Below are 25,623 nucleotides of genomic sequence, written 5' to 3'. Positions count from 1 at the left end.
AATTTCCCATTATCGATGATACCGATTAGTAACAACGCGTCGAACGATCCAACGGGTATCGCGAGATTATCGAAGATAACGAGAGAAATGGGTCGGTGGCGCTAGACGCCTCACTAGGAGTGACATAACTGCAAATAAACTGTGCGACAGGAGAGAAACGTGATTACGCGAGGGACAGAGACGCTCTCGCATTCTCTATCTCGGGGACTGGCGAGTTCTTGCAGGAACTCGGGGTCTGGTTTACGAGGGTCATCGTTATCTGATAGAGCAACCGGCGCCGAACGCCACCGCAGCTCGCCGCGCGAATCTGCAGGTCCGGTCCGGACCGAAACCATCGCCATCACCAACCCACCACCGTTCTCGCGATTGCAGTTTCATTCCGGGCTGAGCGAACAAAGTTAACGGATCGACGACTCCGGTGCAAGACGAAGGCCATAGTTTTCAGGTGCTTTGACCGACCGGCCGACCGAATAGACCTAATGCTTGGAGTTCGATCGAGTCGGTTACTCGATTCTGTGGGCCGATAGTAATATATTTTACCACCACTCTCTCTCTCTCTCTCTCTCTCTCTCTAATCTCCGATGCCGAGAAGGCAAGAGTACAGGAATAAAAATTTCAGCCGCGGAAATGTGCAAGCCTTTCTCACAAATATGTCGAAATTTTTGATAGCTAATTCTGCGAGCTATGCTAATATCACTGCACTTTTTAATTTAAAATAATCGTCATTATTAAATCTGATTTGCTTCGTTCTGTATGCTAATGCTTATCAAATGCCCATTTTTATGATTTTATTTATCAATCAAGTTTCATATTTATAATTCATATATCATTCACTGAAAAAAAATTTTATTTTCATATGAATATTTTTTTTAACATCATTTTCTTGATTAAAAAATATTTCCCAAGTTTAAAAATAAGTTATTCATATTAGCTAATATTTATTTACATCATTTCCTTGATGAAATCAACAATGAAATTTTTTTAAAGTGAAAATAAATATATTTACTTGAGCATAAAAAAACTTTTTTTCAATGTATGATAAATTAATAATCGAGCATGCTCTTAATACAGCTCATTTTCTGTTTTTGCTGGGACGAATTTGTCGTCTTAGATATTCCACATACCTTGTTGATCTGCCGCTGTAATTTTGTGATAGTCGCTCGATCTCGTTGAGCCGCGATGCGTTCCGCCAACAACGCTTGCTCCAGCTCTTGCACTCGTTCCTCCAGGGTCTCCTGTAACAACAGAGAATAAAATGTTAGCAATGAAACAAGGTGTCAAAGTTAATCGTGTATACATATTTACGAACAAGTGTTTTATTGTACGCATGAACGGTGCGCTGCCGTGTTTTTTGATAAGAATAATCGAATTGTAAATTAGGACGACTCGTCGTACGCGAGAAAAACATCACGGCGTCGTCGTATGCAACACGCGTAACGATCGAAAGCGTCATTACACCGATTTCCAATTAACTTCTCGTCGACCGACGCAATTCCGAAGTCCATCCGTAACTTTCGGCGGAATATCCCCCAACGTAATTCCCGTTACCTGAGTTTTAAGCTGCCTTAACAGGGGCTTAAACTTCAAGGGGAGAGAGATCACACTCTCCTTCGTATACTTGGAGATTACGCGCCGATGCACGTCGGAGAGTCGGATCTCCAAAGCGAGAAACCTTGTCGGTCCGGTCGATTCTTGTCTGCTTGCGGCTCGCCAAGAAAGATATGCTCCCACGTAACCTTGAAGTGGCCGCAAAAATCAGGCGACGAGAGACAAATTTTGATTTTTTGAAATTTAATCTTGCCTTTCATCGAACATTAGTTTAACGTCATTGCAACCGCAGGACGTTCAATATTTTAATTTAAAATTAAATTAACGATTCTTCAAATATAAAAATATTCATCTAATTAAGTATCAATTGTTAATTACTAATGCCGATAGTAGTTTTATTTAAGTTTCGACTTAATATTGGTCTTTCAAAAAGTGATTTAGGAGCTACATTAGCATTTCATATCATTCAATAGGCTTGATTAACGAAAGATCGCGACATTTATTCGTTAGAATTGGAAGCCGTCCAACAAACAGAGAGATTCAATCTTTTCAGCGCCAGTGCAATCTTCGCGAGAAGCTTGGCGACGCCCCGCAGCCAGACCCGAATTGATTTACATCCATCGTAAGACATTTCTGATTATCAGCGACGGTTATTGGGGCCGCGTCGCGCCGAGGCGGAATGATAATGAGCGAAGCCCCGTTTGGTCTAAGGGGGCTGTTGGTCGCGATTTGACCATAAGTATTGGGCGCGATCTATTAGATTCGAGGCGACGCCGACGCGGCGTCGGGGTAACTACCCCCCTCCCTCCTTCCTGCCGTCCGCGATTCCTCCTCGTACACGCGGACGCATTCGTATGCGGGGGCACGTAACCGCAATTCACCCTTCCCGAACCCTCGGCCACGGTCGTCGTCGACGACGCGACGCGCTGCCATTGTTTGCTGCGAACGGCTCTCGTCCCGCACGCAGCAACTGCAGGAACACTTACTTTTAAATCCCCCTACACCACTGCGAAAGGGGAAACGAAAATTTTTCTCGACCGAGAAAATAGCTACATTCGGATTTCGCGCAGAGCACGTCGCACACGGCCATAGAAAGTTGTTTCCCTGCTGGATTTCGTTTATCTTTTGTAGTTTATGTGACGCTGATCAATGGGCGAAACTCTGTAGAACTACATTTTTAGCTCTTGCAAAGAGCGTTGAGAATCTTTTCAATTATATGACGCAAGCATTATCATGCTTGTAACTCTCTGCACGTCTTAAAACACCTCGAAAATTATCACCAAAATGTATTTGCAATTCGAATACCACTCCATTATCCAGCAATCAATTGATTGCACTAAATTTAACAATTTACAATTTCCTAATCAATAATGATCGTGATTCTACTACCTGTGCTCTATTTAAAAGATTTTTAATCGATCAATCTAATAATTTTGTTTTTAATAAAATGATAAATCAAAAATCTTTCATGTTAACCAACAAGTTTTGGGTCATCTTGGTAAATACGAGATAAATGATTATCTCCCAACTTCTCAAATTTTTCGAGTGATGCAACAAATAACAAAGTAAATATCATAAAGGAATTGTACAATGCGCGTCGTGTTTACGCACTTTTTCCGTTTAAGAACTCGCTATGACTGATGATCAAAAGAAAAGAAAATCGCGAAATGGATTGCACCCTGTTCTACAATATATCACGTCCCGAATAATTACGAAGCGCTGCGTGGCGGAGAAGCGTAAAGCCTTTCGTGACGCACAGTCATTTTTTTTTCGTCAAAAGAAAAAACGTTGCAGCAGGTCGCTAGATCGGTATGCGAGATCTCTTTACATGAAACTCAAGTGCGGATGGTTTGGCTGCTTTGTTCCGTTGCGCCGACACGGATGATAAGAAGAAATGTACGGAACATGTCTCGATATTGACTCGACGATAAGACATTTTAAATATGTAGCAGCGCGCGCGCGCGGAGAGTGGAATTAATGCAAGGTTTCCGAATGAGAGATTACGATACACGGGAACTATCGATTGCGGGCTATCGCGCGAGCGATTAAAATTCCTCTCTCGTGCAACGTCGCGTCGACTTTATTATTGTCGCTGCGTTTTACTCCAACGTTTCTCCAAGGATTTACCGCCGCCCCGCGCGGCAAAGAGAGCATAATCGATACTCGATCATTTTTTAATCGCACGCGAGGGACCGCGTGGGCCGAGAAAAATAATCCGCGGACGATAAATCATCCGTGAGACGCGGCGGGGCGTTTTATTAACGTTAACGTCCTGTCGCGCTAAGCAAACGCCACTCTTACACGTTTATTTGCAGCGCGAAGCGAGTAGCTCGTAAAACCCACCCGTCCCGGTGAAACGAACGATCGCCTTGGTCGTTCGTGATCAATTAAATCGTGGCTGATATTTTTTTTCGCGTTTACAAAGTTGGCGCCAAGCGAACGCGTAAATCAGAATTCGCTTGCGTTCGAGAGTGAAACAAGTCCGATGTGCGAAAGGAATAACAACGCGAACCAATTACCGAGGATTTACTCGATTCACGAGTTTTCGGTAAAGCGCGCAAATTACGAATTATAAATTTTACACTAGCCTGTATAGCGAAACATTAAACATTTTAAACATTTGTGTTGAACGATCTGTATCAAGATCGAGTAATTAATATATTCTTTTAATTAAATTAAGTTAAAGTTAATTTAGTTATGTTGAAGGATAAATAAAAAAAAACTGTCTTAAAGTTAAAAATTACGTCAAGATTAATTAAGTTAATAAAAAAAAAATATTGTTTAGTTTATATTAGAAATTCACGATTTTTTAAAGTTAAATTACTTAAAACAATTTATAACATGGATCATGAAAAAATTCAATATTTTATTTATAAATTAAGTCTGTATGAAATAACAAAGAAATATTGTTTATTACATGGGATGAATTTTTTGTTTACATAGATAAATTTAACTTGGGAAGTGTTAATGTATTAAAGTTTACACGTGTTTCAAAAAATAACTAATAAAAAGTTAAAAATTAACTAAGTTAAATTAAAAGTTATTAACTTTTTAACTTTATTATTAAACTTTTAACTTTTTAATTATTAATCACTACCCAACCCTGATTTATAAACATATATATTTGTAATGTGATATTATAAAATAAATACTGATATCATGTATCTTTTATCGCGTCATTATTGGCCCGTTTAGCAAAATGGTTTAATTATGTCGTATCATTTGTACGGCGATCTAACCGAAGCCGAAATAAATATCAATGAATTATAATCGGTATATCACGTGTCGCTGCAAATATTCATTCGTCCGCTCATCGGTATAATCCGATTACGAAATTATTTATTTCGCGATATCATACAGCCGGGTACAAACATCAGTAAATCAAGACCGCGAGATGTCGAGGGTCTCTCGCGTGTCGACGCAAATATTCCTCGGTCATTTAGTAAAGCGCTCTTATCTCTTTCTCCCTTCGCGTCCAGGTCTGCAATTATTACGAGCGCCGGTCGGAGTTCGCATAAACCAGCTCCTCTGTTCTGCGTAGGACGCCGGGACCCGGCGAAGAGGTCGAGGGACGCGACGGTGAGTATACATGTCCGAGGATCCGTAGAATTAGCGCGGGGACTTCCGGGACGTCATTTAAAGCGCGCGGGACCAGCGCGCGCGCGCGCCGCGATGAGCCCACTCTATATGCAGAGATTCCGTTAAATTGCAATCGCCCGCTCCTCTCTCTCCCTTTGGGAAGGGTGGGTCGCCGACGGGGGAAGGGTTAAGGTATTGCTCTGCCAGCGACGTGTAATCAGACCCGACTGACTCCTGAACGTCATCAGCAGTGAGCCTGCGACCTCCTTTCCGGAACAGCGAGAGAGCGTCACGGCAGATTCGTCTTCCCGTTCGCGTTAATTTCGACAATTAACTGCGGCTCGACTTTAATTGTAGGAAGCAAGTTCGAAGACGTTTGATCGGAGTTAGTCTCACGTCAAGTCACGATTCAGTCATTAGCCGACATTAGCGATAGGATTAAATATTCTACAAGTAGGTTCGAATTTGCGCAGCTTTGAACACTTTGAAAAATAAAAGCACTTCCAAGTAGACTCAAACCTGGATCAAATATGATTGGATCTTTTATGAGTACTTTGCAAAAAATGTTTTAAGCTATAATAATAATTCTTAAAATTTGAGTATTATTGTAAAAGATTCGGTTTTTTTTAAATTAATATAAAAATTATATAAAAATTTTGCAGGTATTTGTTCGTAAAATTTGTAAGAAACTAATTAATCGGAATTGATTACTTCGCAAGTACAATATGAAATATTATTTCTTACGAGTATTACTCGAATCCTAAAAAATTGATTATTGGATTTGAACCATCTCTAGTCGAGATTGAAACGCGACGGAATAACAACTACCGAAATTGATTTTTTTCGGTAATTGATACAGTAATCGAGTTAACCCAGGAGTAACCACTGTTTTTTTTGTTATACCAGTATTTTTACACATTAATAGAGAGAAGTTCGATACACTAGTTTTCGTTACTGATAGACAACCTGCATCTATTTCTTTTTTCAATTTTTTTTAAATGTTTTGAAAAAATTGAGTGTAAATTCATATAAATAATAATCTCAACTAAATTATAAAACAGATCATTATAATCGTTTACGTGAAAAAAATATATAGGTAACTTGGATTGAAAGAACTAAATAAATGTGATCTCGTCGAGATTCCACGGAGCAACGCTTTGTGACCTGGAACTGGGGCAACTGTATTACAAAGGGCTGCGAATCGATGCGTGAACACGTGTCTCTTATGCGAATTCCGCAAGGCGATTTTACCCTTATCGAGAATGTTCGCCGTGCGCGCTCAGGTCTGTCTCTTTTCCGTACTGAGTTACGGCCGTGATTTCCGGCGAGATGGACCTTCCGGCCTGGCAGAAGTCCAGTACTTCGCGAGAGTGCGAGGATAAATCAAACGCGTTTTTTCGGGCTGCCGCGCCCCACCAAGGCGTTAGTTTATTGCCATGTAAATCATCGGCGTTGTGGCGGCGACGACCGTCGTCGATAGAAAAATACGCAGCCGTTCAGCTTCCATAGGCCGCGACAAAGTAGCGAGAGCCCCGAAACGTACGTAACGGGGGGGATTCGCTAGGAATAATATTGATACTGAGGGTGGACGCGTATTTTGAGTTTGTCGTTACTTTCACGTGGATATTACCTTGGAATCTTTCCAGTACCACGCCAGCATATTGCCAAATTTATTATAATTCATCGCAAACGTAATCGTGGCTGCCTTCTGGAAAAAATTCTTAAGAAATATTCATAAAACTATAATAAAGCCTCATTGCGAACAAAATATTTTCATTTTGAATGTTTTGTAAATATTTTTTTAAGATTTTTTTTTCAAGAAGTCAATTACATTTGCGATGAATTATTGTATAATCAATTGGCAATATGCCGCTGAGATACTGAAAAAGTTCCAAGAAACAGATTTCAAAATGGATTTTTAATATTATTACTAATGAAAAAGTATAGATATGTATTATAAAGTCGATATATCAATATGTGGAAAGATTTTGCTAAAATACTGAAAAATAAATCAATTTATTTATTTATATTAAAAAGTATTCACTAAATTTAGAGTTTATGTCATTGTGTTCTCCAAGCGCGTGTTGCGATTGAAATGTTATATCGTTCTACGGGTCATAATTCATTGAGAGAGCTGTCGCTCCTCCTCACAATTTCTGAAACAATCTATAGCAGGCGATGCATCGACTGCATGCTTACCGGTCGCTCCGAGGGCACGTTATATCGCGTTTTATTGCCGTGGCGTGCGGATGGCATGTACTCTACAGAAGTAATAGTGACGGGATTTATAGGCGAAAGTCTTATGACGTTACCCTTCCGTGCGGTATAAGCTTTATCGACACGTTATTATCTTTATTTATTCGCGCGCGCGTCCAGATTTCATTTCAGATATTTACGGATCTGTGTCCTGTCGCTCTCGCGTTCCGGGCATCGCGTCGTTTTAATGATCGCTCCGCCCGATTGCGCCTACCGTCTACATTGTTATCGGACAACAATGACGCGCGAGAGCGAATGCCGAACGAGAAATCTCCTCGTTCGGAATTAATCTGGGTCGCGAGGGAAAATAAATTAGCCGTTTAACAACAGGAAATACTCGGCTCGAACATCTCTTTTCCTAAATTTCCTCAAGAATTCGCGTTTCTGCAGCGATAAAACTTTTATCTACACTGCATCTGTTAAAAGTGTCATGAAACTCAATGTATTTTTTTTTAGTTAAACATTATAAAGTATCTCTAACTGAAAAGTACGTGCACGAAGTTTAATGCACCTTTGACAACTTTAAATATTTTTAATGTACCTACTTGAAATTAGCTTCCGTTACATTATATTATATTTTTCTGCGTCTATTTTCAACAGTATCTAAAAATACTTTGTGCCCTCTGAGACTTTTCTTTTAACGATAGATACATTTTTTTTTTTAATTAATATGGATCTAAATTTTTAAATACGGGAAGGAGCATTATTTCTTTAAGATTTTACATGGAAGACTTCGAGCTTCATTTAACAATATAATTTATCGTCAAGTAAAATATTATACGTCAAGTAAAATTTTTTTGCCAACACAAAAACCTTCGTCTTTGGGTTATCGCGCCACTTTTGCAACCCCTGCGAGCACAAATTCGCATCGCGCCCATTTTTTCTGATTCCTTTCTGCGCGCGAGGTTTCGCTTTATGAAGGAGTTGCGGGAGTGTTACCAAAGCGCGCCCGAGAGAATTGATTCCCTCGTAAGATGAGGCCGAGAGGGGTGGCGAGGGACGTCGTCGGAAGAACCAGGAGAAGCTGAAGATTAGGACATCGGGGGGAGGACAACGAGGGAGAGACTTTCTTCCCCTTGATACGCTTTCACCTTCGTCGCGCGAACGGAGACATTTTAATTTACGGTCCCCCGTCGATATCGCGCCGTCACCGCCGCCGCCGCCGCCGCCGATCCGTTTCAACGCAGCGAGAACCGACGACGAGTCCTCCCTCTCTCTCCTTCGTCGAATTCATATTGTCATGCTCGGAGGAGCGAGAACAACGAAGGTATTACTTAAGAACGGAAATAAAAGAAGTGGCGCGCGATCTTCCTTCACTCCGATGCACCGCGAACGATGAGTTGGTCTTGCCGACCAGAATCGCGACTTGGTCGATTAGTCGCGTATTGCGAAATGCAATTAAGATGCGTCGCGCGCTCTTCGAGAGTACACTACGCATTAAAGAGAGAAAGTGCATTTTTCCAAGTGAAACCTGATCATCAGCTTTTCATTTATTTTAGACGTGCGGGAATTGTTTGCATTGGCAGAAACCAGTTGCGAATTTGTTCGAAAGTGGTCGCGTTCGAATAAAAGATTGCAAAATAACATATTTCTTCGTTAAATGCCTCTTCTCTTCTTAAATTGTGTAAAGTATTAATTTACATTAAATATATTATTATTTCAACTATGTATGTACGAAGTATCAATTTACTTTACAATCATGATATCTCATGACAACATTTGTATTATTATATTCGCTTAATCACGAAACCATCACACGTCGCATGTGCACGGCCAAGTAAAATTGCAGAAAAACGGTTAACGCAAAACGTAAATTCTGTTCCCTTCGAATGGACTGGGATGGGGAACGAGAGGGAACAGTTAACGTCGAAGGCAATGCTTTATCGAGGACATCGATCTTTCGACCCCCCCCCTCCTCCCTCTTCCCCCTCGAGATATCTCGCCGTGTCCTGCACGATTATCCTGGCAGTCGATGGACGTCGCGTAAAAAGGGATTCGGAATTGAAGGAGGTTCGCCACGGTGCCGATGGTGACGAACGAAATTCGAAGGACGGTGCACCTTTAAGGTGCAAGCCTGCCGCGATGTCGGGGGGCGAAGAACAATGGGGGCCGGATAAAGGGGTGCGAGGTCGGCTCAGAGATGGCGGAGGAAACAGGAGGGATGGGTGCTCAGGCTTCCCCGCGGTCGAGAGAAAGGGTGGCTTCGAGAGAGCTCGAAGGGTGGCTAATAGAAACGAAGGGCTCGGTCTGTCGTCGAGAAACAAAGCCGTACAGGTGCTATCGGTAAAAGATCGTAGTGCACAAAAGAAAGGCAGAAAGAAGGGTGACGATCGATACGCGACGTCAAATCGATCACTTGACTCGCATGGGTGTTTCAGTTCTTTCTCGATCGCGAAATAATTTTGTCCTACTTTTTAAAAAAATTTTAGAAATATGAAAGTGTAACAAAATTTAGTTGCAATCAAAAATAATTATATTGGTATATATCGTAATAATAATTGTAAATAATTATATTCAAAAATGCTAATTATACATATGGAACAAATAAGTTTTATTTAAAAATTGTTTTAAAATTGTTACACTGAGAGAAAAATGTTATAACAAAATTTTACTTAACATAAAAAAATTATTTACTCAGTGGATTTTAATTAAATTATTTATTTGGAATCAATTAAAAATTTTTTAATTGAAATATTCATATAAATAAAGTGAAATATGTTTATTCAAGTATTCTTTTTGCAGTTCTAGAAAATATTTGCTGTTAGACTATTTTTGTATTCAAAATAATTAGATTTTTTTATCTAAACAAAAATAATTTAATTAAGTTTAATAATATTAATTTATTTAAAAAAAAACATTAAAATGTAAAAAATGTAAAATCAAAATTATATACTTAAGGATAATGTCAATTTACGTAAAAGTAAAATATTTTTACTTCAACTAAAGAAACAAATGCTAAAATATATGATTTTAAGAAAATGTTTATTTTTTTCTAAAAAAAAGTCTCTCGTAGTGTACGTGCATCAATCGGATATAATACAGATACCGAATCGCCAATAGGATTTTCTTTTCAAACGAGGGTAAAAGATGATAATTTAACTACACCCCTATAATCTATGTAGACGGCTTGAAGGAATCCTATGAAGCTGCGAAATGCGAGAGATCGCCGATGAACGAGGAGATCCGAACGGTGGCACGCCCAGTATTTGAAATAAGAAATACCCTCGAATTCTTGAAAGCCTGGGGAAAGACAGGGAAGGAGGATCAGTCGAACGAATAAGAAATGAGTGTGCATTCCTCGATTGGCCGATATATTTACCTAAAGCAGCGCAGGCAAGATTTTTCTTCCGAAGATTCCGCAATTATTGTTTGAAGAGGAAAAAGAATTTCACGAGCGTATCTCGTGAAAGTGAATATTTATTGGTTGACGATCATTTTATACGGCCTCATTTTTAGCTCAATTATATTATTCTTAGGAAAATTATACTGACAAATAGCTACACTAAATTGTAAAATTTTATACATATTTTTAATAAAAAGATAAATTATTGTTATAATTAAAATTTGCGGATAATTAATAACAATAATTTCAATCATCGTAAATTGAAATAAAATAAAAATATTGATTCGGAGATGATTGTTTGCACTAGAATTTTTCGTTAATTTTTCGCTCATTTAAAAATAATAATTATTTATTTGGCGATCAATTGAAAAAGATGTCCTCGCATTTGATTGTCTTCTGAACCTGGCAAGTGGCGTTATCGTTCTCGGGAACGAAGTTCTTAATCCTCTTTAAGCGGGTATATGTTTCGTGCGTCGCGGTAGATAAGTCAGCCATTGGCTCGCATACGCAGATTAAATACCAAAAATATAGTTTCGAGGGACAATATCTTATTATGAGCATTTTCATGCAAACGCGGAATACGGGGAACCAAAATGCAAATAATCGGAAAAAAATTAATGAGAGAGTCTACATTTTATTATTTATCAAAATCCTTTAATATCAATCTCGCGATATTAAAATATATTTTTGTAATATCGCGCATCGCAATTATTCTTCGCAAAAGGAGAAAAAATTTAGAGACGTAGTCGCGGTAAATAAATTTGGTTCAATATCTCTGAATAGCGCATGTAAATCGTTTTAATAATTACAATATGCCCGATAAGTAGTGGAAGAAAAATTATGACGGTCGTTTAGATTGCAATCTCGCTTTGCCGTCTCTAATGAGCCCTTGTTCAATCGTTGCGCAGACATCTTTAAACAAATCATCCCGCACGACGTATATCTATGAAAAGATTAAAAGCGAAATAATCACGCGGCACGGAAGATTGCGTTTTTATTTAAATCCCATTCGCGGCGGCGCGTTTCCCCGCGACTCGTAATATAACAGAGGGAGAAAAATATCCGTCCGGTGAGAATTAATCCCGAGGAGAAAAATTAGATATTCGCGCCAGACTTCTCGCATGCGTGTGGTTGTGCACACGTGTGCTCTCTTCGCGACGTCGCGCGCGAGTGATAAAGCGGTTTCTCCTAGTCGGATAGAACGAGCGTGTACATTATACTGTATATCCGCTGCAATCGATCTCACAACGAGATTCTCACACGCGAAATTCTTCCCTGGCATTCGGATCGTATTCCAGATAGGTCAATGGTATTGATTGCAATATCGCATATCCGTCTTGGGTATTGCATTGCGTGGGATAAGTACAGCTTTAAGAATGTTTTTTGGCTTGTAGCTGGAAGTTATCGAATAAAAAACTGAAGGTTTTTCTAGGTTTATTCTTTTTTTTTTCCTAATCGACGACAAAAAGTTTTGGTCGCGAACGCCCGAATTTCGGCCCTGAAATTAGCTGCAAAGAAGAAAACAATGAAAAATTTAATTTATATAATGGCGTTGGCAGCGAAAATTATATTTTGCTGCAGTTTTAAATAAATAACTTTTAAACGAGTAAGTGGATCCAAATGAATTTTTGCACGAACATTTATTAGAATTTTATTAGTACATGCAAAAATTTGGATTTAATTCATAATGCTACTTTCCCAAATCAAATTTGCAAATAAGTATTGCAAAATGCAATTTCGCATAAAAACCAAGAAATAAACAATTTAATAATTTTTAAGCCAATAAGTGAAGTGTGCTTGAATTTTACACAAATATTCAAATACTAGAATATTCTATGAAATTTTAACTAGGCGAAACGCATAGCGACAATTGCGACTTTTGGAAAAGGTGCAAATTTAATAACAATGATAATTAAATGATGAAATTGCGAAGTTCAATAAACAAACGTTTAATTAAGCTTCTAATTTCGTACCAATGAAATCAATGAAATTAACTTGAATTAATATATACATATATAAAATTATTATTTCTATTCAAATTGTCTATTTATTTTTCTAAATTTCGGATTACAGATTGTACAACTGTATTGTAGCTTGAAAATACTGAAAGCATGAAGGAACAGTATTTCCTTCAATCCGCCGACGTTTATCGACAATCACATCAGCATCGGCGTCCTATCGCCGCCGCGTGCAATAACGCTCGCAGAGAGGCGCGAATTGAATTCGCAAATTGCATCTCGCGTAAATTGCCGGGACCGTCTTTAATCCCTCTATGTCTCTCTTTCCCTCGCAACTCGCCCCGGGGCTCGATCCTAATAGTCGTAAAGGGTAATTCGTGGATGTCCATCTAGCATGAGCACGTCGTCGCACGGGAATCTGTTACGGTACATTAACTTTAAACATCACCTATTCGGTGAAATCACGGCCGGACATCGTAACATGGCTCTCTCGCCTCTAATCGATAGACGCTAAAGGATCACGATGCGATTTACGCGACGCCGCCGAGCCCCGACGAGCTTTGAATAATTTGTTGACATCGCCGTTGAATAACTTGTTTATCGTAACACGGAATTCCCAAGATAAATCTGATAATAAGACTGTAGAGAGCCTTCAAATAAGTTTATCATCTAAGATCACATAACCGTAAATATAACAAGAGACGCACGGTAAAACCTCATATACAAAACTGTATACATATACTCGTGGTTTTAAAGAACAAAACAATTTTATATGTCTTCATATATTTCCACAAATTAAGAATTCTTTTTTAAGAAATAATTTTCAATACCACGTTCTAGTCACGGGAGTGTTTGTAACGGCGGTGAAACTTGATACCGCGTACCGCTTGATTGAATCTTGGTGCCCTTTTAAGTCTTAAGAGGAGCGCTCGGAGGAGACCTCTCCTCAGGACGAGAACGAGAAGCGTGTCACACGAATTTTTTCCGACCCATTAAAAGGGAGCGTCCGCTTTGAATTCGAGTATCTCAAGTAATTACCAAAGATAATTCGATGAGGGTCTAAAGCCGCCGTGAAGAGGCAAGCGGCGAAGGAGGCACCAGCGTCGAGATGATGTCGAGAGGATAGGTCGAAGGTCGTCTTGAGAGGAGTTTGATATAAGGAGCGCGTCGGGATAAAGAGAACAAGAGATTGGGGCGAGCGAGAGTGGCATTCGATCGGCGAGTGACACGAATGGAAGCCGCAGAAGAAGCGAGGCTCCCTCTCTTCCGGGAGACAATGATTCTATAATAAACTTGGTCGTAAAATTTGCACAATAGGAAATCCTAACATCAAGTAGTAAAACGTACGAATACACTGTGCTTCATACACCACTTGATAAAAATAAGCTTCGCTCAATTATTTGTGCTGCGTACACAGAGAAAAATAGTATCAAATCAACAATGGCTTCATTGTTTCATAGGCAGACATAATTTGCTTGCATAAAGAGAAAAATTGTCTTCGTGTAAGCAAATTATGTCTGTTTAAGAGTTCCAAGAAAATTTTATATTCTTGTTCATTTGATACTAATTTTCTTTCTCTGTACTTATGATTCTCTCCTCAAATTCTTTACTTTTGAAAATTACGTTGTCTTTGGGCTCTGTACACAATACAAGAATATTAAAAAACAAAGATAAATAATAGGAATTAAAATTTGAATCGGTTTCCTCGATAACTACTGTAACGCTTAAAAATGTCATGAAACTTAATGTATCTTTAAGTTATACATTAAATTTAATGTTTCCATAATTGAAAAACACGTGCACTTTTATCAACATTAAATTTACATTAAATGTACATTAAATGTTTTTTAACGTACCTGATTGAAATTTCCGTTACATTACATTAAATTCTGCTGCCGATTTTTAGCAGTGTGGATAAGTAATAAATTATGTTGTATCTTGTACGGTACATTTATGCCTTGCGTTTTACTCGTATCCATCGTGGGTATCCATTGTATCCGTTTAATATTCATTAAGAAAATTGAATCTAAAATTTTAATTCCTATTAAAATTTATACATCTAATATCCCTGTATTGTTGCGCGGGGCATTACTTATGCCGCTTGCAAATTTTTCTAGCGAGTAAAATGAATATATTTGATACTCGAAAGCGCATGAAAACTTTCTCACTCGCAATAGAATGGAGGCAGGACAAAATAATTCTAGCCGTTGCTGCAGCCAAGTCCTTTGTCTTTCGAGGAACAAAGAGACGATGCGCGCAGGCGGTATCAGCGGCGCGCTCACTGGAAAGTTTACTTTGATTAAAATTGTTTTAATAACACACCGAGATGCTTCGCGCCGTTCAAATAGTTCCGCGATGGCGTACGGAATTACCATAAAATAATACAGGAAATCTACGACGTCGAACGACGCCGTCGGTTTTCGATGCGTATTCCGCGATTCTTCGCGTTTTAATCGGAATTTAATGATCGAGGCGAAGCGATGAAAAAATACTTGTGGAATTTTTTAATTTGTGTCGCCGAACCCTATCGATGTTCGTTATTTTCACTCTGCGATGTTGATAGAGAACCCTCTCCTTTATTATCCGACGAAAAAAAATGTTTGTTACGTAAGATTAATGCAAATTTTGAAAAATAATGCTTAGCGTTGCGCCTGATATATCGGTGTTGTGATTTTATAAAAAGAAATGGGTGTTGTAATTGGCATACGATGTTGTAATTGCATTTTTAAGCTATTATTTGTTCCGCGGAAATTGGAAGCATTACATACAAAAGTAATTTGAAAAATAGACGTCGAAGTAAGAGTTTATACATGTTCTATAAAATTACCAAAAGTGATATAACATTAATGAAAAGAATATTTTAAAAAAAGTTACTCTCAAAGCGGAGGATTTATCTGTACACGACCGCCTCTAAATATCTTAAAAAACCTTTCATAGCTTTTTGCAAAAAGAGCGTGAATACAACACGGTATACGTCCCATCTCGTTGCAACGACCATCAGTCACGTGCATCGAGATTGCCATTCGCAGTTACGAACCACCTTCGTCTCGGCCTTTTGCCTCCATTCAGAAAACCCTCGACTGCCTCGTTCGCGTATTGCATCTTCCGCAGATTAGCACTCGCGACATGGCTCTGGGAGTCGAGAGAGAGAGAGAGAGAGAGAGAGAGAGAGAGATTGTAGCGGCCTGCCGTCGTCGAGTCGATCCTGTGGCTCATAAATTAATCCGCAAAGCGTAGAGAGCCCGACATTCTCTACCTCCGCCACTCCGCGAACTAATCGATTACGCCGAGCGAGCAATTAAATTACGTCGCAATTATTTTGGCATAATCAATGTTGCACAAGGCGGTATTAATAATTAGAAATCTAAACATCAACGACCGCAACTAATTAACGATCGCATCCCTAATTGTGTTGAGTTAATTATTTCTCGTGGTAATTATCACGTCAATTATCGTGCAAATTATTTAACAATTATCAAGATATGTAAATGCGCCCCTCGATATTTTCCTAGGCAAATATTGATCCCAAATTCATGTCATATATTGCACATCGAAGTTTCACATGAAAGTTTTGGCTATACAATACGAGCTAAAAATTATTAAGATTAAAAAATTGAAGGCTTATTCTTTTTTTTCCTAATTAACCACAAAAAAATTTGGGTCGCAAATGTCCGACCATTGGTCCTGAAACTAGCTACAAAAAAGAAAACAATGAAAAATTTGATTTATAACGATTTTTGTAACAAAAATTATTATATTTTATTGCAGTTTTAAATAAATAACTTTTAAACGGTAAGTGGATCCGAATAAATTTTTGCATGAATATTTATTAGAGAGTTTTATTAATATACGTAAAAATTTTTATTTAATTGATTTAATGACACTTCCCCGTCAAATCTGCAAATAAATACTGCAAAACGCGATTTTACACAAGATTCGAGAGAGTAAACGAAAAAATTAAATAACTAAACCAATAAGAGAATTGTGCTCAAATTTTTCACAGATACTCATACGTAATACTAAAATATCTTATGAAATTTTTTATTTTTGGTAATATTTTGAGATATGACTCATACATCCTTAAAGAGTGACTCTTTTGAAATATTTTTTTACGTAACGATGCAACGAATGCATTTAGAAAATAACTGTCGCAAATTTTGTCCCCTAACAGAAGACTGAAAAAAAAATGATCACTTCCCAAAAGATTTCTCCGAAAATAACAAGTAACTCTCTCTCTCTCTCTCTCTCTCTCTCTCTCTCTCTCTCTCTGGTTATTACGAGTCCCTTCGAGCTGTTGCTTCCTTTTTTTAATACTCTCGAAGCGTGGATCCTCTTCAGCTTCTTAATCTCTCTCTTCGCTTCGTTCTTGCGTTTCGACCGCAATAATATCGCCGTCGCAACGAGCGAGATCCCGCTCTTCGTGGTGGTCCGCTCGTTAAGAGCCGCGCGTATTCGGCGACAGCCCGGTACAGGTACGGATCTTCAAGAAAGATTGAGACGAGAAGAAAAAGAGGAGACGGCGGGGCAAAGAGGAGGAAGTCATTCCGCGCGATTTTCCCCTCGTCACGTCACGGACTGATACACGTCGCGCGCGATAATCGCGACGCGGGATTACGACGGGCCATGTGATTTCTTCGCGACAGAATTGTGCGAAGCAACGCGCTGCTCTATCGTACGCCATTCGGGCGAAATGACCGACGACGTCCGAATCGCGAGGAGGTGAAAAATGATGTCTCGAAACCGTGTTTTAACTTTAGCCGCCGTGTGCGCGAGAATTATATTATTAAAGCTGAAAGAAACGTCTTAAAACAAGCGTCGCTAAAGAGAAAATAATGCAGTTCTTCGTACAAATTTGGTATATAAGTTAATAAATCTGAGAAGATTCGTTGTATGTATCTTGGCTACAGATTTCAGCGATTGCTTTGATCTCTTTTGAATGATGCCGGTTCATTTGATACAAACTTATCGAAGGATTTGAGCTACAAATAAAAGGAGGGATTACACGCGGAAAAACATTATGCTGAGAAAAGCGATTGTTTAAATTTTAGTTTTTTTTTTCTTTCACAAGCAAGGGTTACCTTAATTTCGAATAGGCGCCACAGCAAAATTTTCTTTCAAAATTTCACAAGCAGTTCAGGTATAAAATCTGTCTCAGTTATTTAAATTGGTTAAGTACCAAATATTTGATATCAAAATATTTGCTAATTATTTATCTACTTTAGTTAATTTTTTGCAATAAAAAAAAATTGTGTACTCGCAAGACCATTTTATATTAATGATATTAAATAAATATTATTTATTTCAAGTCTTTTATTATATGTAAAAAAAACCTTGAAATAAATAATTATATGTATCCGCAAATTTATCAGAAGCATCAAAATGTATATATTCTGATTCCTAGTAATTTAACATTTCAAACATTCAATATACTTGTGATTCAAATTTTTCCTTGACTTTATGTATTTCTATAATATTTTTTGGAAAAAAAGCATAAATTTGTTTTTGAGTATATAATCGTGAATTTTCCTAAATTTTTTTTATGAATTTATTTCAAAACGATTATCAAGAAAATATTCTTGATTAAAAATAAGCATTATTCACTAGAAAAAAAAATAGGAAATTGAATAATCGCTTTTTTCGGCAGTAAAACTGATATTTTTCTATGCGTATTGAAACTATAATATATTACGCTTAGAAAGGGTCGCATGGTGAATCACAAAGAGGCAGACAGTCGCTTCGATACGGCCCTGACGGAAGGGTTTTATGGACCTGTCGCGGTCCATAACGCGTTCCCGGCACCGTATGCACTCTCGTTAAAAAGAGCGGCAAGTACGGCACATATCAAAACGCCGCTCGCGCTTCTGTTTACGATATTCCCTTTCTCTCTCTTTCCTGTTCGTTTTTATGCGCATCACAAAACGAGGAGAACGCTGCTTTGCGCATTTTGACGAGTGGTACAAAAGTTCTCGCGATTTTTCTCCACGGGGAGTCTCGCTCTGCGTTTTACCATTTTCGTGCGATTACGCACGGCGATCATTTTATTACAATTATCCGTCTCGTCAGGGAAAGGTGAATCACTCCCTTAAATGCGTGAATTTTTAGGCCACTCTAAAATCATAATAATTGATGTGAAGAGAGAGGTTTACTTTCTTTTACAACAATTTATAACAATCTTCATCATTTATTCAGCTTCATAAATTTTATATCGCAATAATTGGCAAAAGGATTTATTCCGTCTCTTCAGTCGACAATTTTTGCACGGAAAGAACAATTTTACTGAAATACAGATATGAAAATGATTACATTGAATCGTTAAAAAAGTTCTATCTAATATTTAATCTGATAGAATATCAAAACTATTTGCAACAACATTATCATACCCAATTATTTTCTGATCTGCATCTAAATTTTTAGATATTGCAGTAAAGTTGTTCTTTCCATGACAATTTATATATTGGTTAGCATAGTTAATATTTACTAAATAAAATTAATAAGAAATATTGGAACAGGAGTCAAAACAAACTTATCAAATAAATTGAGAGAAGAATCATTAAGAGAAGATGAGAGTAGCCATCTTTCAAAAGTCCTTTCTTATTTGTTAACTTATTATATTTCTCCGTTATTATTATTTTTTTTTAAGAAAGAGTTTTCTTTGAAAACATTCTTGAATTAAAACGCGAAATTGCGACAATCCGCGGCCCTATACATCCCGATAGCCCTCGCCATTTGTCGCCACGGTTACGGAAACAAAATAATTAGGGAGAGTCTACTCGAAGGTAACCCTTTCCACCTGTTTTCCTGCGCCCCTGCGGAAAGGGCCGAAAAGGAAAAGGGACGCGATTTGGGGATACCCGGCGGCAGTCGCATAATCGCGTAAGCCCGCGCCTCGGGAGGACAACTTCATTTAAAGCGTTGTTCCCAATTATGCTCGTGTTAATCGTCGTCGTTGCGCGGAGCGGCCTCGCTGATTTTATTAGCTCGCGCGAATCAGGAGCGCGAAACGAGGCCTCGAAGTCGTTACGAAGTCGTTTCGCGAAAAGGGTCGCGTCTATCCGCCTATCGTCGACGGCGGACACGCAATCTAATTTTTGAGAGAGACGACAGCTGCGACGCGACGGCACTCGCGCGCGTGTTCGCGTCATAGCTCGTTTATCGTTCTGCTAAAAGGACGATAGTAATCAACGTCGGTTGATAAGCTTCTCTAACAAGGTTTCGACATCTCTCTTAGCTAACTGTGATGACAATTTTAATTCTAAAGCTAATCTTTCCAGTTCAATATGACGTAATGTACATGTATATTTGTTAACGTATGCGTGGAAAGAATGATTTTGCTGAAGTCTAAACATTCTAAACATTTAGCTGGAAATATAGAAAATAATTTTATTGGACCGTGAAAATAATTGTGACAGATGTTCAAACTGATGAGCAATGCTGCAAAAAAATTTTGACATTCTAGCAATCAGTTTGAAAGTTCAATTTAATTGTTCTGATGACCTAACAAAATTATTTTTCGATCTGTATACATTTTTGAATACTTTAATAAAACCGTTCTTTTTACGTAATAATTTATCTCTTAATGTGTGTGTGTGTCTCTCTCTCTCTCTCTCTCTCTCTCTCTCTCTCTCTCTCTAACAAAATAAAAATAGAAAAATATTTAAAAAATTGAAAAACGACCTGGTCTTGACTAAATTATCAAAATTATAAATTATAAATTATTTAACTTTCGTTGGTTTTGTCGAATGAAACTCATAATCTCGCGACACATGGGATGCAACAAGAGAGAGGCAAGAGGTTTACGAGACCACAGAAATAATACGCTGATGTTTTATGGTCGAATCTCGGAAGCGAGTTTCTGTGTTTCGCGACTCGGACTGCCAGTTCAGGATGCAACAATCCGAGCGGAAAATATTTCGCAAAATAGAGCACGGTGATTCAGTGTGTTTCACGAAATTCCTCACCGGACGGATCATTATAGTTCGTAAAGATGACCGCTGCGCGGTGCCGCGTGCGACCACCCGCAGCGGAAAAAACGGACTAATAGCATTAACCGCCTCTACTACCTCGCAAGTACACGGCGACTCGTAAATTCACCGTTGGTTCAAAAAACCGCGCGTTGTTTTGTGCCGCTTACCCTCCGCGCTTTTTCCATGGACTACAACGATAATTGGGCTTTCTATGAGAGTAATTTATACAATCAAGAAAAAAAATGTGCACGAATCTAGTATTTGAATTTTTCTTCGAATAAAAGATTATTGCACCTTTAATTGCAACCTTTCTCAATTAAAGGTGTATAGGACATTTCTCTAAACATTAAGAAAATTGTGAAGAAAATTAGTAGAAAGAGTAGGAAAAAAAATTGACGAGATAATTTTCTATCTGAATAAAAAATTATTTCAGTAAGATGTAGACATGTGCTCTAATGAAAATATAATAATGAAATAAAAAATAATGAAAAAAAATTAGAATGTAAGCACTTTAAATATTCAAAATGATTTATGTAAAGTTTCATTACGATGCAGAGATTAGGTTTGTAAAATAAACAAAATTTATTCATTTATTTACAATATAAGCGGACAATCACCATAAATTATATTTGAATACTTAAAGTACTTATACAAAAAAATTGAGATTTTTAATGTTGTAAAAAATAATTTAATTTTTAATAACAGTAGAGTAGGCCAAATATAAACATATAATTATTCGTTCAATTTTCATATTTGCATAATTTATTTGAAGTGTTAATATTAAACACGTGTTAATATTAAATTTCCAAATTTTATTTACTTTGCAGGGTCTGTATGTTCAATACATTCCTGTCCAAATATTGTCCTTACCCACTTCATGCCTATTTATTTTCTATTCTATAAACAGGTAATACAGTTTAACATCGTTATAACAAAATAAAAACATATGTAAATATGTTTTCAGATTTTAATATAAGTATTTTAATATTTAGAATTTTAATATGAATATTTTAGAATTTCGATATGATTTATGTACGTGGTAATAAGATCCAAAAGTCTTTATGTTCAATGATGCAAAAACGTCGATAAAAAAAAATGGAATAAACCATTTTTATGGTTCAATATAATCACTCTTTATTTCGATACACTTTTAAAATCAATGAATTAATTTTCCTGTCACTGAAAAAAATATTCTAAACTCTATCCTTAAAGAGATCACCTTTTCGTTACTAGTGAACTTTCATCCGTGCAAATCGGCCTAAATTAATTCGTCGTTCTAAAAAATGTATTAAAATAAAGAGTGATTATATCGAAAGCATAAAAGCGGTGCAGTTTTATTATATCACCATTTTTATGACCTCGGGCTAGTAACTTTTGGACTTTACTACCTATAACCTGGTATCGATTTGCTGTTATTTCGCGATACGACGAGAGATAGTAAAAACGAAATTATCCAGGGCTACTGTAGTGCTACTTGCGCCGGGACGAACACCAGATTTGCCAGCGGTCGCCAGCGGGTTAACGGCGATTCGGCGTTCTGGCTTATGTTAAACAGACGCGGCTGGCCGGCCCGGATAATGGCCCCGCGTCCGTGAAAGTGCTCGGGCGGCTGCGAAAGGGTCGTCGATGCCTCTTCAAGGTGGCGGGTGCAAAATGAATTACCGGCGCCGTTGAGCCGTGAAAGCGAGAGAGCGAGAGAACGAGGTAGACAGAGGGAGGTGGCGGATAAGTAGATAACGCGATTAATGCGCGGGCACATAGGGGCTCCATCTCGCTCGACGAGATGCCACGATCATCCATGACGCGTCAGCTGCCGCTAGTGGATCATCGATGATCCACGAGGAGAGTTCGCGTTTTTTTTTACGCGGAGATATTTTGTGAGACTTCTAAGGCTCCTTCTCTCTCTCTCTCTCGGTAGACTCGGAACCGCCGCAGCCCAACGCCGTGTGGATTGCGTAAGAGAATTTATTTTTGCTGTTACGTGTAATCTAACACGCCGCGGGGAAGCGCGGCTGCGACTTAAGGGCTATTATAGTGGTGTTAAAGGAGACGCGCGACGCGAAAGCCGTAAATAATCAGACGCGTTTACAAGCCGTCGAATTACATTTGCATCTGTAAGGGCGCGATTCGAGCGACGCTGGGAGGCGAAGCACTCTCCAGCGTCGTCTGCGGCTGGTTTCGGACGCGGGAAGGAGAATTTATGCGATCGTTCGTTAGCGATGATATATAGTGGCGTATCGTGTTGCGCGGAGCGCGCGAGTCTTAGCCGGAAGTTGCGTATCTGTAAGCGAAGACGAATAAAAGCGACGATCAAGTAAGAGCCGAGGCGGTCCTTTTTAACCCGCGAGTCGTGTTTCGTGTCGGGAAACATGTTCGCTTTGAGGATGTATCGGACATGTGGTCCCCGCAAAGCAAATAAAATTTCGAAATGTCTTAATGTTATAATAACACTTCAAATAAACTATGCGAAAGAGTTGTGCGACTAAGATTATATTTTTATGTAACAACGTATTTTTATAGCTTATTTAATCTATTTGTTATTACAAATTAAATTATTAAACATATTAAATTAATATTTTAATATGGTAATATTAATATAATTAAATTAATAATATATTAATAAATTCATATATTAAATTAATTTCTTATAACATTAAATGTTTTTGTGTAAGTGCCTTAAGTATTCAAGATGATTTATACAAAATTATTTATTGTGATTATCTGTTTAGTTATTTTGTAATTAAATAAATATTGTTTATTTTCAGAACTGATTTCTGCATTGCAAATTGAAATTTTACATAAACCATCTTGAATATTTCCAGTTATTTAAAAAAAAATTCGGATTTGTTTTTCATTATTTCATTATTAATTATATTTTCATTAGAGCACACGTCCACTTCTTACATTGAAATAACTTTTTATCCAGATAGAAAATCGCCGCCAAATTTTTTCCACTCCTTCAAATGCTATATAAAACAATCGATAATTTTTTCATAATTTTCTTAATGTTTTGAGAAATATTCCGTGCATTCTTAAATTGGAACGGTAGCTATGCAATAAATCTCTGGCATATGTAAGAAAAAATGCACTTATGCATTTTCGAAGATTGGATCTCGTTTAAATTTGTTGTGAAAAGAAAAATGTGAATTTGAATCGCATTAGAGTGAGCTAATGAGGGCATCGTCTAAAATCGATATATTAGTCCTTAACCAATTAATAGCGAGATAAAATAAAACAAAGAGGTTTTACCCTTAACCTGTTATTAAGGGGGATAAATTTAAAGCTTGAAACCTATAATTTTGCCTTCACCTCATATTCGTAATGCTTTAAAGCGGGGTGAAATTTTTTTAATCAAGCGGCCGGTAATGAATTTCTAGGCGAGGTAATTCCCTCTCGAGGAAGAGAAGGCTTTAATTCGCTTGAAGCGAAATGGTTAGATATAAGTCGTATGTACACATCGAGAAATTAGCGCGATTACGTAAGGCTGCTCTTTCTAAACGACGCGACAGCGCGACGCGACGATGCAACGCGATGCAGCATGTGATGCAGCGCGGCGCGATAACGAGTCGGATCGCGGCGAACCGCGGCCGCGATGATATCGCCCCCCGTCTCGCAATCAGGCTCGATTAATTGCAACGACATGATAACCGCGAACACAATAAGCCCGCGCTCCGCGGGAGGTCAATTCTCGACGCACGTTGTATGCACACGTGCATCGTGCGCGGTGCAGGTGGACGATGCACCGGGGCACACACGCAAGTTGCGCTATTTATTGCCAGCGATAAGTGAGCGCGCTGATTATTATTATTTTTTTGATTAAGGGATATAAATGAGAAATGAGTTTTAACTTTCGCTAGAGCAGCCAGCATCTATATCAAGCGCATGGTATAGGTCTACTCTAGTTCTATTAGTCTTATTTCTCCTGTTGAAATTAACTGGAATGCTACTGTAGGTGAATTTTCAACAGGTGATAATTCAAGTTTAATACAGTTTCTGTGTTGGAAAAACTTTGATAGCTTAAATAACCTTCAACAAGATTTTTCAACATGAAAATAGTTTAGTTATTTTAACACCTTGCAACCTACAAAGAAGATGTAAAAGATGTATAGTTATAAAAAGAGTGTAAGAAGATTCTTAATTGCGTGAATGAAATTTCACCGAGAATAATGTTAATATAAGAAAAATATGAGTAGCATTCCAAAGTTAAATTAGATCCCGTTTTCACTTTTCCTCAAATGTTTATTGCACTATCATTCACGAAAACGGATACGCGTGATGCGTGTGTGTCTGCAGTACGTCGAGTTCGAGTTCGCAGATTCGCTAAGCTCAAATGACTGTGCGGATCAGTCACCTCTGCGGGATACCATCGATCGATCGGCAGTCGCGATATTGATCGCTTCGAACTTTGCCTATTTAATTCATGTGAGATTGTCGATGCACGTAATAAACAAAAAAAGAGTGAAAACGAGATTCGAAGATTGGCGTCGCGATAAACTGTAAGATCTATGTTGATGTATTTGTAAAAAATGCATACGCGTTACAAAATCAATTTTTTTATATTTTCAATTGATTATAAGTTAAAATTATTTATATTAGATATGCGTATAAATAATTTTAATTTATAATGAATTATTAGATTTATATTTGAAATTATAGGATTATTATTTATATTAGTAAGCTAACAAGTAACTGAAATATTTGACTGTACTTCCTTAAAATTAATGCCATAAATAATAATATTGTTCAAATATATCTTCTTAGAGACGGTCAAGGTATAAATAATTATTGCTATTTCTCCCGATTACCCGCAGACACATTACATAAATCTTCAGCAGGATGAAATTTCACAGAACACGCACGATTCATCGCCGGTATTATTTGGTGCGGATCATATAGTTCCGGCTGTCCTAATCTGTTATACGGCAGGACTAGGATACCATTGCGGATCATTTAATCAGATTAATCCGTCCACAAT

The 25,623-nt window shown here is 37.9% G+C and overlaps 1 protein-coding gene and 1 long non-coding RNA gene across 8 annotated transcripts in view; one reads left to right on the top strand and one right to left on the bottom strand.

Annotated features, from left to right (window-relative positions):
* LOC105204096 overlaps positions 1 to 25,623 on the bottom strand; it is a 272,220-nt gene that overhangs the window by 75,940 nt on the left and 170,657 nt on the right. For all 6 annotated transcript variants that reach the window (XR_003269145.2, XM_039451075.1, XM_011173142.3 and 3 more), the window contains exon 5: positions 1,125 to 1,235. Coding sequence is in view for 5 of the 6 variants with exons in the window: in XM_039451075.1 (XP_039307009.1) it covers positions 1,125 to 1,235 (111 nt within the window). In the remaining variant the exon portion in view is untranslated. The remainder of the gene's footprint in view (positions 1 to 1,124; positions 1,236 to 25,623) is intronic.
* Positions 1 to 25,623, top strand: part of LOC105204094 — a 135,064-nt gene that overhangs the window by 78,732 nt on the left and 30,709 nt on the right. The window lies entirely within an intron of this gene.

The sequence above is a fragment of the Solenopsis invicta genome, chromosome 6 (assembly GCF_016802725.1).
Source record: "Solenopsis invicta isolate M01_SB chromosome 6, UNIL_Sinv_3.0, whole genome shotgun sequence".
NCBI classification, from domain to species: Eukaryota; Metazoa; Arthropoda; class Insecta; order Hymenoptera; family Formicidae; genus Solenopsis; species Solenopsis invicta.
This window is presented reverse-complemented; position numbering and strand designations above follow the sequence as displayed.